Source organism: Notolepis coatsorum (assembly GCF_963971535.1).
Source record: "Notolepis coatsorum genome assembly, chromosome: 10".
NCBI lineage: Eukaryota > Metazoa > Chordata > Actinopteri > Aulopiformes > Paralepididae > Notolepis > Notolepis coatsorum.
The window spans coordinates 23,701,559-23,718,177 of NC_140174.1; the positions used below are offsets into that span (position 1 = coordinate 23,701,559).

Here is a 16,619-nt window from a genome sequence, read left to right on the forward strand (position 1 = left end):
ATCTCTTGTTGTGGAATTAACACAACATTATGCATACTATTGACAATAAATAAAATCAGAATTTGTTCTTACTTGCTTGCCTGGGTAAATAAAGGTTATAAAAAAAAAAGAAAAAGAAAATATATATATATATATATATATGTGTGTATATATATATATTGTTTAGCTCAATTGCAGTCTTGTCACATGACATGTTGGAATGATGAGGTAATACCCCGCCGGTGTCACTGCAGTACAGCGCTCTCACATAGCAGCAGCTGACGTGCAGCACAGGCCGCGGCGTCTCTGGAACCAGATACAACTACATGCTATACTCATCCCACTGGCCATGTAACGTTACTGAGCACCCCGGCACATCTCATAACCCCCCCCCCCCCCCCCCCTCAGACGAGAGCCAGATGCACCGTTCAGATCATTTTGGTTGTCTGGTCTGTATTTTAATTTTTTTTGCGAGAGCTACTGTATAATATCACAAATGGTCACCTATACCTACTGCAGCTCCTATGAAGAGGCGAACATGGTTCATCTGGCAGTGTGTTTATACTGCAGCTCAGTTTAGCAGGGAGTGTTTCTGTGTGTGTGTGTGTGTGTGTGTGTGTGTGTGTGTGTGTGTGTGTGTGTGTGTGTGTGTGTGTGTGTGTGTGTGTGTGTGTGTGTGTGTGTGGTGTGTGTGTGTGTGTGTGTGTGCGTGTGTGTGTGTGTGTGTGTGTGTGTGTGTGTGTGTGAGTGAGAGAAGGCAGCCACGATGAGCAAATGTCGGCAGAGGCCCTTTTCAGCCGTTTTCTCCTCGGTATGAAAGGCAGCACCTCCCTCAGGTGGCGGGACTCTGTCTTGGCAGCGTCTCTGAATACAGATGAATACAGTACAGACCAGGGACTGCACTACTTAATAACTAATACAGTACAGACCAGGGACTGTACTACTTAATGACTAATACAGTACAGACCAGGGACTGTACTACTTAATGACTAATACAGTACAGACCAGGGACTGCACTACTTATTGACTAATACAGTACAGACCAGGGACTGCACTACTTAATGACTATAGACCAGGGACTGTACTACTTAATGACTAATACAGTACAGACCAGGGACTGTACTACTTAATGACTAATACAGTACAGACCAGGGACTGCACTACTTAATGACTAATACAGTACAGACCAGGGACTGTACTACTTAATGACTAATACAGTACAGACCAGGGACTGTACTACTTAATGACTAATACAGTACAGACCAGGGACTGCACTACTTAATGACTAATACAGTACAGACCAGGGACTGTACTACTTAATGACTAATACAGTACAGACCAGGGACTGTACTACTTAATGACTATAGACCAGGGACTGTACTACTTAATAACTAATACAGTACAGACCAGGGACTGTACTACTTAATAACTAATACAGTACAGACCAGGGACTGTACTACTTAATAACTAATACAGTACGGACCAGGGACGGTACTACTTAATAACTAATACAGTATAGACCTGCGACTGTACTACTTATTGACTAATACAGTGCAGACCAGGGACTGTACTATGTGAATCTGAGTGTTTTAAAGGTTTACATTTGAGATTAGCTTGTTCCAAATGTGTTCATCTTGGCTTTAGTGAACAAAGATAACATATTTGGATACAGCAACTCATGGCAATTCCAAACAATGAAGTGATGTAGTTAAAGGGGACATATTTGTTCAACTATAGGTAGAAAAGAGAAGATTTGCGAGCGAGCGTCTTGTACACACACACACAAGGTCTTATTAACTACGGGCTGCAATGCTGAATGGTTTGTTTCAAGAGGGAGGGTTCTTGTCACAGCTGAACTGCAGAAAAGGAACAATGCACATATTTAACATTTCCTCTGTGTTCATTTCACAAAAGTTGGGGTAGGCAATAGAGGTCTTGCATGGCATGTTTGTGTAGTTCTCTCTCTTCCATCATGGCTGCCTGTAACCATTGGTAACCACTTTAAAAAATAAAGTACCTAATTTCAGTGCAGTGGTAGAGTAGGTAATACACTATTACTATTCTACTGTGACTTGTTTACCAGATCCAGTAATAGCACAATATGTCACAATATGTCTAACACAACATACTAGCAATCATTGTTTTGCACATAGCAGCCGTTGTCTCTTCTGTTGCCATGTGCAAAACAATGGTTGCTATGTTACCATGCTGGAAGGAAGAGAACTACACAGACATTCTGTGCAAGACCTCTATTGCAAACCCCACCTTTAAAGGGGACCTGAAAATTGCCTTTCCCCGTGTTTCGCATTGTTTTCAGAGAAATGAGTAAGAGTGAGCTCACCTGTCCAGCAGAAATAGAGCAAGCTCATCATCACTTGCCGAGAGCCGCAGACCCCCAGAGGCACCGGCAGCCTGGATGTAAAGGTCCCCTCCACTCAACAATGTGTTTTGACTACAGATTGTTCTTTGTGGAGAACTTGTCAACAGAGTGCCCTTTTCACATTATTCCACTGGGGGGAGGGGGGCTTCTCTGTACATCCTCTGATTCTGAGCTGCCTGCCTGTGTGGTGCAATTAATCCCACAAACCTCTCGCAGTTGCTATTGCCCAGCTGACCACACTGTCATCCAGGAAATCCTAACTGCTAATGTTTTTGGTGAACCGTTTAGGTGGAAAAAGGAGAAAGTTAACCGGTTTTAGGGGAAGACATGAGAGGGGGGGGGGGGGTCCATTTGGGTTGGAAAATCCATACTAAACAAATTGTTATTCAATATACACCATTTTTCTAATTAGGCCTACATTTTAATTTTAAAGTGTTAAAAACACATGTGGAGAGGCTCTTTAAACATAAAAAGAAAAAAAACATAAATAAATAGTTCCTGGCCTCTGGTCGGTAGGTAGTTTTGCACACTGTGTTTATTTCCTGACGAGGGACACGACCAGTGGTGCAGTCGTGGTCACACGCGGTTACACGCCGTGTTACTAGATGATCACTGAGGCAGAAGTACGCGCGCACAAAGATGCGCTCTATCCATTCGTTGTGCGCTAAGTACCCGGCCAGTGGCCACCCATAACAAAAGCGCGTCTTCAACCACGCCCCCGCCCGCAAATACAAACAGATATAAACAGATCATTTGAGTACACCCGGCCACCCATAACAAAAGCGCGTCTTCAACCACGCCCCCGCCCGCAAATACAAACAGATATAAACAGATCATTTGAGTACACCCGGCCACCCATAACAAAAGCGCGTCTTCAACCACGCCCCCGCCCGCAAATACAAACAGATATAAACAGATCATTTGACAACAGTATCATGTTCCTACCTGCAACGCAACCTGAACCAACGATGCCACCGCCGCTCCCCAAGAGAAGAAAGTTGCAGCTTCAGAATCAGCTTATCCAAAGCAAACTTAGTTTCGCTATACCTGCACGACCTCCAACTCCCGGGTACAGTACAGTACAGCTCAATACATGCATACAATTGTTAAGGGGATGCAGACCAAGACTTTCGTCTTGTTTACATCAGGGTCCCCCATTTTCAATTCATCATAACATACACCAGATAGACAGTCTTGCTCTCTTAATATGCTGGTTAAATCGGCTGTCTTTAACCTGAATTAGCAAACAGAATACAAAGCATTCAGTTGACTAATTGTATATGTTCTAATGTTCTCTGTTCTAATGTTCCTGCTACCTTTTTCAGCTTCGCTATTTAAAAAAAAAAAAAAATCTGTTCTGTGCGCATGCACGTACCGGCGGTCCGGCGCGCGTGCACGCGTGCGCGTGCATGGCGTGTTACCAGTTCCCATATTACGACTGCACCACTGGACACGACACGATGGTGCTATTCGTTTGACCCTGGAAACACCAGAAATCTGATTGGTTGTTAAGATTCAGGCACTCTGAATATTAAGTGTCTGATTACAGGGCCTGGGTTGCTTTCTTCTCAGAGCATTTGATTTATTGGTAGCTGTGGAGATGTAGAGATGTTCACCATATATTACCAAAATGCTTAAAAAAAAAAAAAAAAAGTGCCCACCCCACCTTTAAATGTGGCATTCCAAAATGAGAACTTTTTCATTTTAAAAGTTACATTTGATAATTAGTCATGGGATTTCTAATCCTAATTCACACCCGTATCAAGATAACTCAATCAAATCATTTGTATTTATTTTCAGCATTTCGCCCCCTTTCCGTTCTAAACTCTTGTTTCAAACGCAGCAACAATGGCATCTTCCATCGGAGATTCATTCATATTTAGCCGCTGTTTTGACTGATGACAACCTCCCGCGATGATCCTCTATGTTTTTCAGTGTCACGTATCGCCGTCTAAATTAATCCAGGATCCAGTCAGAGGATCCAGTGGGGGCGCAGCCCACGCAGAGGGAGGCGTTTGGGGGGGGGGGGGGGGGGGAACCTCTGTCAGCCCCTGCAACGGCACCCCGCTCATTAGAGAGAGGGCAACACCGAGGAGGCCGTGCCTGGGCTGAGGGGGTGACATTTGATAGGCTGGGGCGAAGGTTCCCCCCTTGGCCCATAGCGAAAACCCAGGGAAAGGACAGGGGAGGGGTCCGAAGGGGGGGGGGGGGCCCGGGTGCGTGGAGATCGAATTTCAACAGGACAGCATTCCCAAAAAAAATTTCCCGGACGAACACAACGTGAGACAGATGGGACAAGATAGCGGACGTTCCCCCCGGAGCGAACGAGCGGGAGCATAGCCGGCGTGCAAACCTGGTCACAGAGGTGAGGTGGAACCCGGGGAGAAAGGGTGGGGGTGGGGGGGTGGGGGTGTGTGTGTGTGGGAAGGCTTAGAGGGGTGTCCGTCAGAAGTGAGGACAGCCGGACACAAGACCTCGTGTAGTTGGACAGGTGGACATGGTGGCAGAGAGAAGGAGCGATGACCTGAGGAGTCACCCGAGTCTAACAATGTGACTTCTTGTTCTGCAATTAGTCTCTGTCAGCGGCCCGCGGTTCACTTGGTGAGTGAGTTCCCATCCCCGCTAATTGTGTGCTAACGCCGCCCGTTACGTCCGTCTGGTGACCTGACGACGAGTGGTGGTGCCACTGCTGTGGTGACTGGCAGCCAACGCTGCCCCCCCGCTTACCTTCTGCTTCTGAAGATGAGAAAAGTTAACATCCACTAATTAATATTGTTCCGCGTCAACTATTTAAGCTACGTTACAGTTACAGTACTGGCGGTGTTTTCTTTTAAAATGTATCTCTGTGATGGAAACTCACTCGACAACCAGCCTGCTAGTGTCTCCTCTCACTCATTTGCCGACCTGTCTCTCCGACTACCGTGTGTAATGGCTTCACCATATGTCCGCGAATGTATAGTTACACATGTCACTCTGGTTTCAGATAGGCTTCCTCCATTAGTCCCAGCCTGACTGTGAATAAAGAGGAGCCAGAGAGAGAGCGGCGCGGGGCGGGACACCTGGCCTGAGGACACGAACGGGAGATGGAGAGCGGCGGCGGCGGCGGCGACAGAGGGGGAGACGAAGGCGGAGCGACGAAAGATCCGGACGGAGAAAAGGATAAGCAGCTGAAGAACCAGCTCAACAGCGAGGAGAAGGGCGAGAATGAGATGAAAGTCAGCGAGAAGGAGAAGAGGCGGCGCTCGGGGTCGCTGTGGAGGACCGGCTGGGCGCTGAGCGAGAGGCTGGCCATCAACGTCTCCGGGATGCGTTACGAGACCCAACTCCGCACCTTGGCCCAGTTCCCCGACACCCTCCTGGGGGACCCGCGTCGGCGCGTGCTATACTTCGACCCGTTGCGCAACGAGCTCTTCCTGGACCGGAACCGGGCCTGCTTCGACGCCATTCTGTACTTCTACCAGTCGGGCGGGCGGCTCCGCAGGCCCGCCAACGTGCCCCTGGACATCTTTATGGACGAGCTGCGGTTCTACCAGCTGGGAGAGGAGATCATAGACCGCTTCAAAGAGGACGAGGGCTTTCCCAAACTGGAGGAGGAGCCGCTGCCGACCAACGCCATCCAGAAGAGACTCTGGATGCTGTTCGAGCACCCGGAGTCTTCCTCGAGCGCGCGCATTATTGCCATCATTAGCGTTATGGTCATTGTGGTGTCCATCATCATCTTCTGTCTGGAAACACTGCCCGACTTCAGGAATGAGAAAGAGGCACGAGAGGTAAGCTAACCGCACACTGGAGACAAATGAGTATGGCTTTGGTGATGTTACTGTACTTTGTTTGTTTTTCTATGACCGGGAAGTAGTCTTGGGAAAATGCTGATACAAATTTGGGGCCCGACAACCGGAGCAGTTGCTACAGTACCTGAAATATGCATAGAATCCATGGGAGCTGAGGGGGTGACATTCTCTGTCATCCCTCATCTTCAATGCGGAGGCATTCTTGGTATGAGAGGCGTCTCTACTTTTCATAGCTCCATTTCTGCAGACCCCTCTCTGATTGGTTGAGCTCCATTTCTGCAGACCCCTCTCTGATTGGTTGAGCAAAGCCCCTCTCTGATTGGTTTAGCTCGTCACGCGGTAAAAGGCGGATGTAATGTTATCATATCAAGAAGATAAAAAGAAATGTACTACCAGATTCGCGTATAACGTTATTTCGCGTGACTTTGCGGTTTATTCATAACGTTATGCACATTTCACAACACAGCCAGCTGTCAGAAACTGTACATTGTAACGTTATATTACATAACGTTATGTTATTTCGCGGTTTATTCACATAACGTTATTTCACGTGACAAGTTCAACACAGCCCAGCTGTCAGAAACTGTACATTGAGGGGGTTTGAATCACTATTATATTCAGAGTTAATTATATTGTTTACACTGTCTTTCTTCTATTATAACCCTGCCCATTTGATGTTCCCAAATCATATTCAGAAAGTATCACAGAGACTTCTATTGACCAAGGAATTAGTTATTATTAGTAAGACACAACATTTCCGTAGCAATTGACCACCAGACTATTTCTCTTAAGGCATTAACTGGGTTAATTAATATAAATGTTATATTGTAACTGTCTAGTTACACATTGGTTCCGAAACATGTATGTTCCAGGCTGCAATTAAAACTTTGAATCTGAGAGAGCTCTGGTCAGCGAAGCCGGCGATGCGAGCGATTATTATTGGTTTTTAATGACAAACCAATTACATAATCCAACATATTTGTAAAGGCACACACAACATATTCCAGTTAACGGTATATTTTTTTAATGATTCGTTATGGTGTAATCAATACTTCCATGCGTATAAATTGCGTTCGCGACCTCCATGTTTTGGGGCTATTCATCAGAAAACTCGGATCCGGGATTCGGCTCCCATCCGTCGGGCAAGAACTGTGGGTTTTCAGCCTCTCTCTCTGGAGCTTAACGGAGTTTCGACTCCTGGCTAGAGGACCTTGTCGCGGCTCATGCGCATGCACGCGCTCGGCCAATCAGAGAGATTGCAGAAATGGGCTCAACCAATCAGAGAGGGGTCTGCAGAAATGGAGCTACGAAAAGTAGAGACGCGTATGAGAGGAGGTGGGGAGTTCAGGGTTTCAGGTGCACATGAATGACCCCTAGAGGAAGAAGCCTATTGATTTAGGTGAACCCAGAACATTTCCTCTAACGCTGCCATTAGGCCAAATGTTCCATTTTCACATTAGTGTAAAACAGCTTTTCCAAATATGTTCAAATGTGCTGTGCACATTCATGACCTCAAGAGGTAGAATCCTAATGGTGACCCTGTGATCTTTCCTCTAGCGCCACCATCAGACCAAACGTTCAATACTATTATTAATTCATATTAATAATACTATTAATACTATTATATATATATATATATATATCTGCTGATCCGATTTCCACCAAACTTGACAAATGTATTTGCCTTCCCATAGCAAGGAGGCCTGTGACAAGCCACCTTGGCCTCACGGTAGCGCTATTCTCATAAAACTAAAAACCATGGACCTCAGCTCGAATTAGGGGCATGGTCCCAAAAGGTGGATTGAGAATTCGGGCCGTTACTGAGTGCTGATTGTACCCGCGGTTGGCCATCGACAGCGCGTGTCTAGTTGACTGAATGAAATACTGTGACGACATTTCAGACTAAATCGCACTTTGAACATTTTCTTGAATCTAGGGAAGAGTCAAAAGCACAGGATCAATAGGGAGGTGTAGTCTGGGAAAATGGATTATCAGCTATTGTACCAATTCTGCCACATGGAAAATGAAAAGCTTTCATTTTTGCACAAAATGAGTTCCCTTCTACCACTAACATTATTGTTATTGGTTGAAATAAAGGTAGTTATACGGTTTTTAATTTGTCGTTAAAAAAGAACTACACTTACTAGGCAGGAGAATGCCCGTCGTTCAGTGTTGTCGCCTAATACACGTCACGGCCAGCTGATACCAAGCCAGCTAACGTTACCTAGCTAAAGTTAACGACGTACTAGACGTTAGCAAATAATGGCTACTGTCGTGTCCATAAGTTCCCTGGCAGAATACTTTGTTGGTGAGGACAAAAGTATACAAAGAGGAGAGAACCATTTTAAATCGGGGCATGTAGAGGAGTTTCGGGAATGCACCATGCTGGCTAGCAAGCTAGCTAGCTACTAACGTTACGTAAAAAAACAATAACTTAAATAAAATTTAATATGCAGCGAAATAACGTTATACGATTTAAAATATAGATACAAATAGGTAACGTGGTTGTTGCTTTTAAAAATGGTGGTTGGCTTTAGAGATTAATGGTTATGATCGCCAGAGAGATACTAGCCACAGATTCAGGGTCAGTTATTTTCCCATTGTACGAATAGTTAAGCGTCTCATTCTCCAACGGACTTACGACAAAAAGGGCTTTCTCTTAGCGCCATTTGAGACCTTTTCAGGCAAGACATGAATATAGACAATATATTATAATATAATATTAATTATATATGTTTTATTGGGACGGTTGGTGAATCCCAAAATCGGCCCGAAAAGGTCTCAAATGGCCCTAAGAGAAAGCCCTTTTTGTCGTAAGTCCTTGGTGAATGAGACCCATTTGTTGAATGTAAGGGAAATCTGATCCTAGGTCTGCGACTAAAGCCAGGAGTCTACGCTGTGGTGACGCCAGTCAGCAGCGCCAAATGGTAGTGTAGTTTCTCAGTGAACGAAAACATAAACGTTGTTATTTTGCTACCTTTGAGATTAATTGCGAATATTTTCATGTTGAGCTATAGATTGTGGATGAATACGCACAGAAAGGTACACCATGCAAATGTCCATGCTTTATTTGTTTTAAACGAGACGATTTAGAAATGGGCAATGGGGAAATACATTGCGTTGGACAGAGGGTGGAACACGGAAAAACGGCAATGACATAACCACTACACCTCCCTATAGCTGGGGAGTTTAATGAGGGCAGGATGTCAACCTGAAAACGTCATTTATTTTGCTCTAAATCAATCTTTCTCAACAGTAGAAATGAGGGATTTATGTTTATGCAGCATTGAGCTAAACCATTCAATGGAACATTATTGTTATTACATTACATTATCTTTTTTTAGAAATTTGTTTTATGTTAACCCTTTCACTACCACACTACAGACGGTTAACAGTCTGTAGTGTGGTAGTGAAAGTATTAACCCTTTGTAGTGTGGTAGCGAAAGGGTTAACCTTCTGTAGTGTGGTAGTGAAAAGCGTTAACCATTTGTAGTGTGGCAGTGAAAGGGGTTAAATAGGACATTGACCTTTTCCACCATACTACAAACTGAGTTGTTGAGGAAACAAAAAAGCAAGCCAGTCTATCCCTCAAGGTCTTGAATGGGATATATGTGTAACAGCATGTGTGAAATCGTTACACGATATGACTAACAGCAGGTGTTTAGGTAGTACTACAGTGTGATAAGAGGGGGGAAAAAACATTGACACAGAGGAAACTAGGGGCCAAAATGGCTGGGAAGGAGACCAGGGTGCTGTCTATAAGCCAGATAGTGGTCGGCTGACAACATGATTATTTTAGTCGGCTATTAAATTCGATACACGTGGATCGGGGGAGAGCGCGGAAAGGGTACCGGGAGCAAAGGGCGGACATTGCGATATAGATAAAAAGGAGAGAAAGGGACACCTAGGAGACAGTAAAATGCGCCGGGCAAAAAGGTCACACGAGCGGTGGAACATGTAAACCGGTGGGCAAAGGTGAGCCTGACACTCCACCGCGGCTTAGAAACTGAGACAGAAAGGTCTCCTTAAGCTAAGCACCGTACGGTGTGTCATGTTAACACATTCCTCCAGGACTGCTGTGTTAGGCCGCGCTGCCTTCGCACGCGGGGTCGGGGGGAGAGAACCACTGTAACTCGGTCCGCTCCACGAGGTCGGCAGCAGTGGGGCTGACTGAAGCCGCGTTCGGCGACGGGCCGCTGCTGCTGCGTCGCGGAGGGAGGGTAGACGGGATAGCGTCGGAGGTGGAGATGGATGAGGAGCACTGGTTGGTTCATGTTTCTCTTCGGAGATCTTAAGGCACTATATATAGTCTCAGGACAGCCCTAGCAGCACATCAACACATGGATGTCCCCCTTTATTAATAAACACGGTGGCCGTCCTGCTACCGACAGGAGTATGTTAGCTTTAAGCGTACCTTTGTGTTAAATTATACACATCAAGCCACGACGATGTCGTTCTTCGCCGTTGGCCTCTCGCCTTTTTCTTCTTCTTCATGTTTTATGACTTGCCGTGAAATGTGAAAGGCCCTTAATAACACGGCAACAGCACAGTATGCAGACTTACTACTTACTGACAGGGAAATATGGACAAACAGGTGGACTGGCTGACAAGACTGGTTGACACCACTGATTGAAATGTAAACCCGCAGAGAATGTAAAACACTTTATGATGTTCCCAAGAAGTGAAGCCCTGAGAGACGGTGTACGATGTCTTTCTCACGAAATGTGTTACTTTGTCAATATGTCAAGGGCATAGAATTCTACACAGTAGCTCGTACAACTAATGTACAAGCCAAGACTCAGCACCGAGTTGGAAACAGATTAACATTCGACATCCAAACTGAGCTAACTCAAACCCTGCCCTCTTTCTTTGATCCTCGAGAAAAGAGGGCAGGGTTTGAGGTCAATTATAGTTGGGGTAAAATGCAAAAGAAATAACATCAATTTATGTTGAGCGGATATGGATAAAACCGAAATCAACCAATCTTTTTGTTTGAGTATGTCTGAAAATGAGTATTTGTATACTACTACTACTACTACTACTACAGTATTTATACTATAGTAGTAGTAGTAGTAGTATACAAATACATAGTAGGTGCGGCCGGGTAGCGCAGCGGACTAAGCGTCTGTCTACCACCGCAGAGACAGTGGGAAAGCCAGTGGGGTGGGTCCTGGTCGTTGTAAACAGCGACTCCTACAGTTCGGTCGGGGCGCCTGCACAGCGAGGGAAGGATCTGGGGGAGGTAGTGTGACCCTTCCACCAGTGGAGGCTGTTGAACAAATTTTTAGGTGAAGCACAAATTATTATATTATATATTAAATTATATTTTTTAAACATCCCCAATGCTGCAACACCCCCATTTCTCCCAGGTGTCAGGCTCCTCATTCGCTTCCATTCATTTTGGGGACCATGTTTAAATATCATCCTTCTGAAGTATAAACAAACTATACTGCTGTGATGATTTCAATAAAAGAGACCTTTCTGAGTCAATGGTATGCAGTGGCGTTGCGCAATATGTCGGGGCCCCCCCGCAGGGCAGACCACTCGCCTAAATCAAACCAAGCAGACCATGGCTCGGCGGCCCGATCAAACCAAGCAGACCATGGCTCGGCGGCCCGATCAAACCAAGCAGACCATGGCTCGGCGGCCCGATCAAACCAAGCAGACCATGGCTCGGCGGCCCGATCAAACCAAGCAGACCATGGCTCGGCGGCCCGATCAAACCAAGCAGACCATGTACAGTATACAGTGGCTAATATACAATCAATACTACTATTGAATATACATACACTATTCATTTCATTTACACTATACATTTCATCAAACCAGCATGTCATGACTCCTTTAACTGTGGGTGAAAAGAGGGAGAACTACATGACTACATTAACCAGAATGCCTGGCAATGTTTACTTCCTCCTCCACAGAGGCACTAGATCAGCCGTGCATCGGCAACGTACGCTAGCCTAGCCACAAGCTAGTGGCAAACATTCATTCATTTAGGCAGCACCACTAACACAGTGCACATGCAAATATTATCTGCAGGCTGCATTAGCAGCCAGCAGCCAACGTGATACATTACATTGTGTTTATATGTGACATAGCCAAGTTAACAACGTTTCAATCCCTTAATCAAGTCTCTAAACAATTCGGCTAGCTAACGTTAGCCATTAGCAAAGAACGCTAGCCTAGCCACAAGCTAGCGGCAACATTCATTCATTTACACTAACACAGTGCACATGCAAATATTATCTGCAGGCTGCATTAGCAGCCAGCAGCCAACGTGATACATTACATTGTGTTTATATGTGACATAGCCAAGTTAACAACGTTTCAATCCCTTAATCAAGTCTCTAAACAATTCGGCTAGCTAACGTTAGCCATTAGCAAAGAACACTAGCCTAGCCACAAGCTAGCGGCAACATTCATTAATTTACACTAACACAGTGCACATGCAAATATTATCTGCAGGCTGCATTAGCAGCCAGCAGCCAACGTGATACATTACATTGTGTTTATATGTGACATAGCCAAGTTAACAACGTTTCAATCCGTTAATCAAGTCTCTAAACAATTTGGCTAGCTAACGTTAGCCATTAGCAAAGAACGCTAGCCTAGCCACAAGCTAGCGGCAACATTCATTCATTTACACTAACACGGTGCACATGCAAATATTATCTGCAGGCTGCATTAGCAGCCAGCAGCCAACGTGATACATTACATTGTGTTTATGTGTGACATAGCCAAGTTAACAACGTTTCAATCCCTTAATCAAGTCTACTACAAGTATTGTTCTCTAAACAGTTAGCTAACGTTAGCATTCAGGCTAATCAGGCTTTCGTTTTACAAACACTACAACTTTATACTTCGGTCCTAATGTTGGCGCAAAGTTTAATTTAGCCTACTGTGTGTTGTTACAGCTGTACTGTAAACTACTAGCTACAAGTTAGCTTGACTTCACAGTCCAAGATGGCACGTTCACGTCAACTACAACTACACTAGTCTTCAACTGAGATAAAAAAAAAAATATATATCATCCAGTGCACAACAATAAGTGAACAAGTGAATAAAGATCTTAAAATATGAATGATTATATTAGGCAAATTAATGTTCTTCTTCAGGCAAAATGCACACATGAGATGATGGAACACAACTTTGACTAGAACACTGACGCCAGTCCAGCTGCAGTTCTGCATGTATTTTACCAGGCAGACTCTGATTGGATTTCAAAGGCTGCCAATCATTCATCCTCCGTGTATTATTGGATTGTCAAGGCTGTCAATCATTCAATCCTCCATTCAATGGCAAGAGTTTAACTGCACAGTCCGTGCTTAGATGAAGTTAATAGCCTATTTTGATTGGCTATTATTTATTATTTATTTAAAATGGGTCAACCTGTGCAGATATTCTGCACGAATATTACTGCAGTCATTACTGCAGTGCAGGCCTGCTCAGAGCTGTCAATTTTGGCCATTTTTGAAGAAAAAAATCACTTTTTTTTACAGAGGAAAACCTTTCTAATAAAAATAAATACAAATAAAATTATAAAAAAAAATATATATATATATATGTAAATTAATAATAATTATGAATTATGAGTGAATTTGTGTTTCACGTGTTGTCATAGAGAAACCTCCACTGTCTTCCACACGTTACACTCCCCCAGTGAGAGTCCGCGCTGCCAGGTGAAAAGAAGCGGTGGGCTGGCTACACATGTGTCGGAGGAAGCATGTGATAGTCTCCGCCCTCCCAGAGCGACGGTAGGGGGTAGAGTGTGCAACGACCAGGAAGGGGATTGGGAATTGGCATAACGACTAACATTGGGATGGGAGAAAAACGGAAAAAGGCAGGGGAAAAAGATAATACAAAAAATATATAAAAAATACATAGTAGTGCAGTTACACTTTATTACTGTAATAGTAGTTGCATCATTATTTCCTTGTCTATCCTCCCCTCCAGGAGTACTTCTACAAGTACCACACCCAGCCGAAGAACGTGTCGGAGCACATGCACCTGCCGACCACCGCCTTCCAGGACCCCTTCTTCCTGGTGGAGTCCATGTGCATCTGCTGGTTCTCCTTTGAGCTCCTCGTGCGCTTCACCTGCGCCCCGAGCAAGGTGCGCTTCCTCAAGGACGTCATGAACATCATCGACCTCAGCGCTATCCTGCCCTACTTCGTCACCCTGGGGACGGAGATGGCCAAGGAGAACGACGCCACGCCGGCCACCTCCCTGGCCATCATCCGGGTCATCCGGCTGGTGAGGGTGTTCCGGATCTTCAAGCTGTCGCGGCACTCCAAGGGCCTCCAGATCCTGGGCCAGACGCTGAAGGCGAGCCTGCGCGAGCTGGGCCTCCTCATCTTCTTCCTCTTCATCGGCGTCATCCTCTTCTCCAGCGCCATCTACTTCGCCGAGTCCGACCACACGAACTCGGCCTTCGTCAGCATCCCCCACGCCTTCTGGTGGGCGGTGGTCACCATGACCACGGTGGGCTACGGCGACATGTACCCCGAGACGGTCTGGGGCAAGCTGGTGGGCTCCATGTGCGCCATCGCCGGTGTGCTCACCATCTCGCTGCCCGTGCCCGTCATCGTGTCCAACTTCAGCTACTTCTACCACCGCGAGACGGAGTGCGAGGACAACTCCACCAGCCACGTCAACTCCAACTTGTGGGATGGCGAGGAGCCCGACGAGGAGGACGAGGAGGACGCGGAGGAGGGCGGCGACGGGGACCACGAGGGAGAGTACTATGCTATTGAAGGCACCGGCAACCCTCTGAACGGGACGCTGCTGGGCGGACCGTGTGCGGGACAGAGCGGAGAGAACCAGGGAGGCGACCCGTCTCTGAAGGAAGCGGTGATGACGCAGGTGTGACAGGGAGGCGATTGACCGGCCTCATGGGGCCATTGTTACACACGTGTCACGAGAAACACAATAGAAGAAGAAGCAAAGGCCAGGAAGGTGAACAAAGAAAGGTTGATACAAGATGAAGAAAGCTTAATAAGCAGAGACTGGTATAAAGTGTGAAGTGAAATCTTAAATATAATGTAGCTATTCGTCTACTATGATGGCAGAGAAACCCTGTCTCATCTTGATCTTAATTGTTCATGTTATTTTTTTTTTGTGTTTTGTGTTTTTTCTTCTTTTTTTTTTACAAGGGCCATCATTTGAAAATCATTGAGCAGCAGGCAACTTTTGTACGTAGAGAGTTACAAATAAGAGAATATAAATTACAGTGAGCGAGTGAGTGATTAAAGTGTTAGGCTACTTTCCAAGGGCATGCCATGAATTAAGCTATGAACTGTAAAATATTAATCTGACTAGCTTGTGTTTGGGAGTATTATGGACTTGTAATTTCTGTGCCTTGAAACTATAATGTCTTAGAACTGCATCTGTGCCTTAATTTTTCAAGCGGTGGAAGATGGCATTTCGTGGAGATTTTGCCTCGATCAGAACTTTTGTCCACAACTCTACACTTTGCGATGTCTACCAGCGTTTTCCATGGGCTGAGACAATTACATTAGGAAATATCTTGAACATAGCTTTGCTAAAAACACAGTGTTACGTAGAGGTGTTGATGAGGCAAGGTGGTGCTGAACGTCTGTATTCATCTGCTAGATTGTGTAATCATTGTTTTTAATAAATATTCTATTTTATTAATTTTCTTAAAACAGACTGTTATTTGCGGTCGCCCGTGGTTGTGTATTGCCTATTGACGTGTGACGTGTTGTGTTGCCTATTGAAATTGTGTATGAAGGAACACTGTGTGGAGCGTGCTGGTGTGGAGGCTGCTGAGCCGTATCTGCACAAAGACAGGCTACGTTCACACTGCAGACGAAAGCGGCCCAGATCTAATTTCTTTGCTCATATTATGTGACTCGGATCTGATTTCACGACAGTGTGAACAGCACACAAATCACATGCAATCTGATCTTTTCAATTCTGATTTGGGCCACTTTTCATAATGTGGTCCTAAATCAGATACAGGTCTGATTTCTTTTTTTTGCAGTGCGACCTCAGTCTGAACAGTCATGTGACTTTCATGTGACTTTTGCGTCACTAGTCTAGATTGACCTTGGTCACAAGTTTTACATCCATCTTCTGTTCATTTGCGCTTCATGGTTCATGGTACTTAAGATTCAAGATACTTAAGATTTAAAGGCCAACTTGCAGGTTAAACCCTACTCTGCAATTATGGGTAGTTTACATCATTGGTATCTAATTTAATTATTTATTTATTTCCATTTGACGCCGGAAATGCCACTCAGAAAGAGTTAAAAAGGTCCACGCACGAATAACATGCACGAGCAAATCTAAAAGCTTATCAGACGCTAGTAGGGCCGTGACGTCACGTCAGGAAACGTATATGCCTTATGCTCGTCCGGGTCATAGTACTACTGGATATATGGCGCTGGCTAACGTTAGCATTATGTCTACTGTCGTGAACCATTTTAGATCGGGGCATGTAGAGG

General features: G+C 45.2%; 1 protein-coding gene across 1 annotated transcript; it reads left to right on the plus strand.

Moving 5' to 3' along the window:
- Positions 1-5,442: 5,442 nt before the first annotated feature.
- On the plus strand, positions 5,443-15,021 carry LOC311235497 (potassium voltage-gated channel subfamily A member 1-like; the record flags this gene model as incomplete). The annotated part of the gene is made up of 2 exons (XM_084322965.1): positions 5,443-6,129; positions 14,107-15,021. The coding sequence occupies 2 exons, from the start codon at positions 5,443-5,445 to the stop codon at positions 15,019-15,021; spliced, it is 1,602 nt and encodes a 533-aa protein (XP_084179091.1).
- Positions 15,022-16,619: the final 1,598 nt, after the last annotated feature.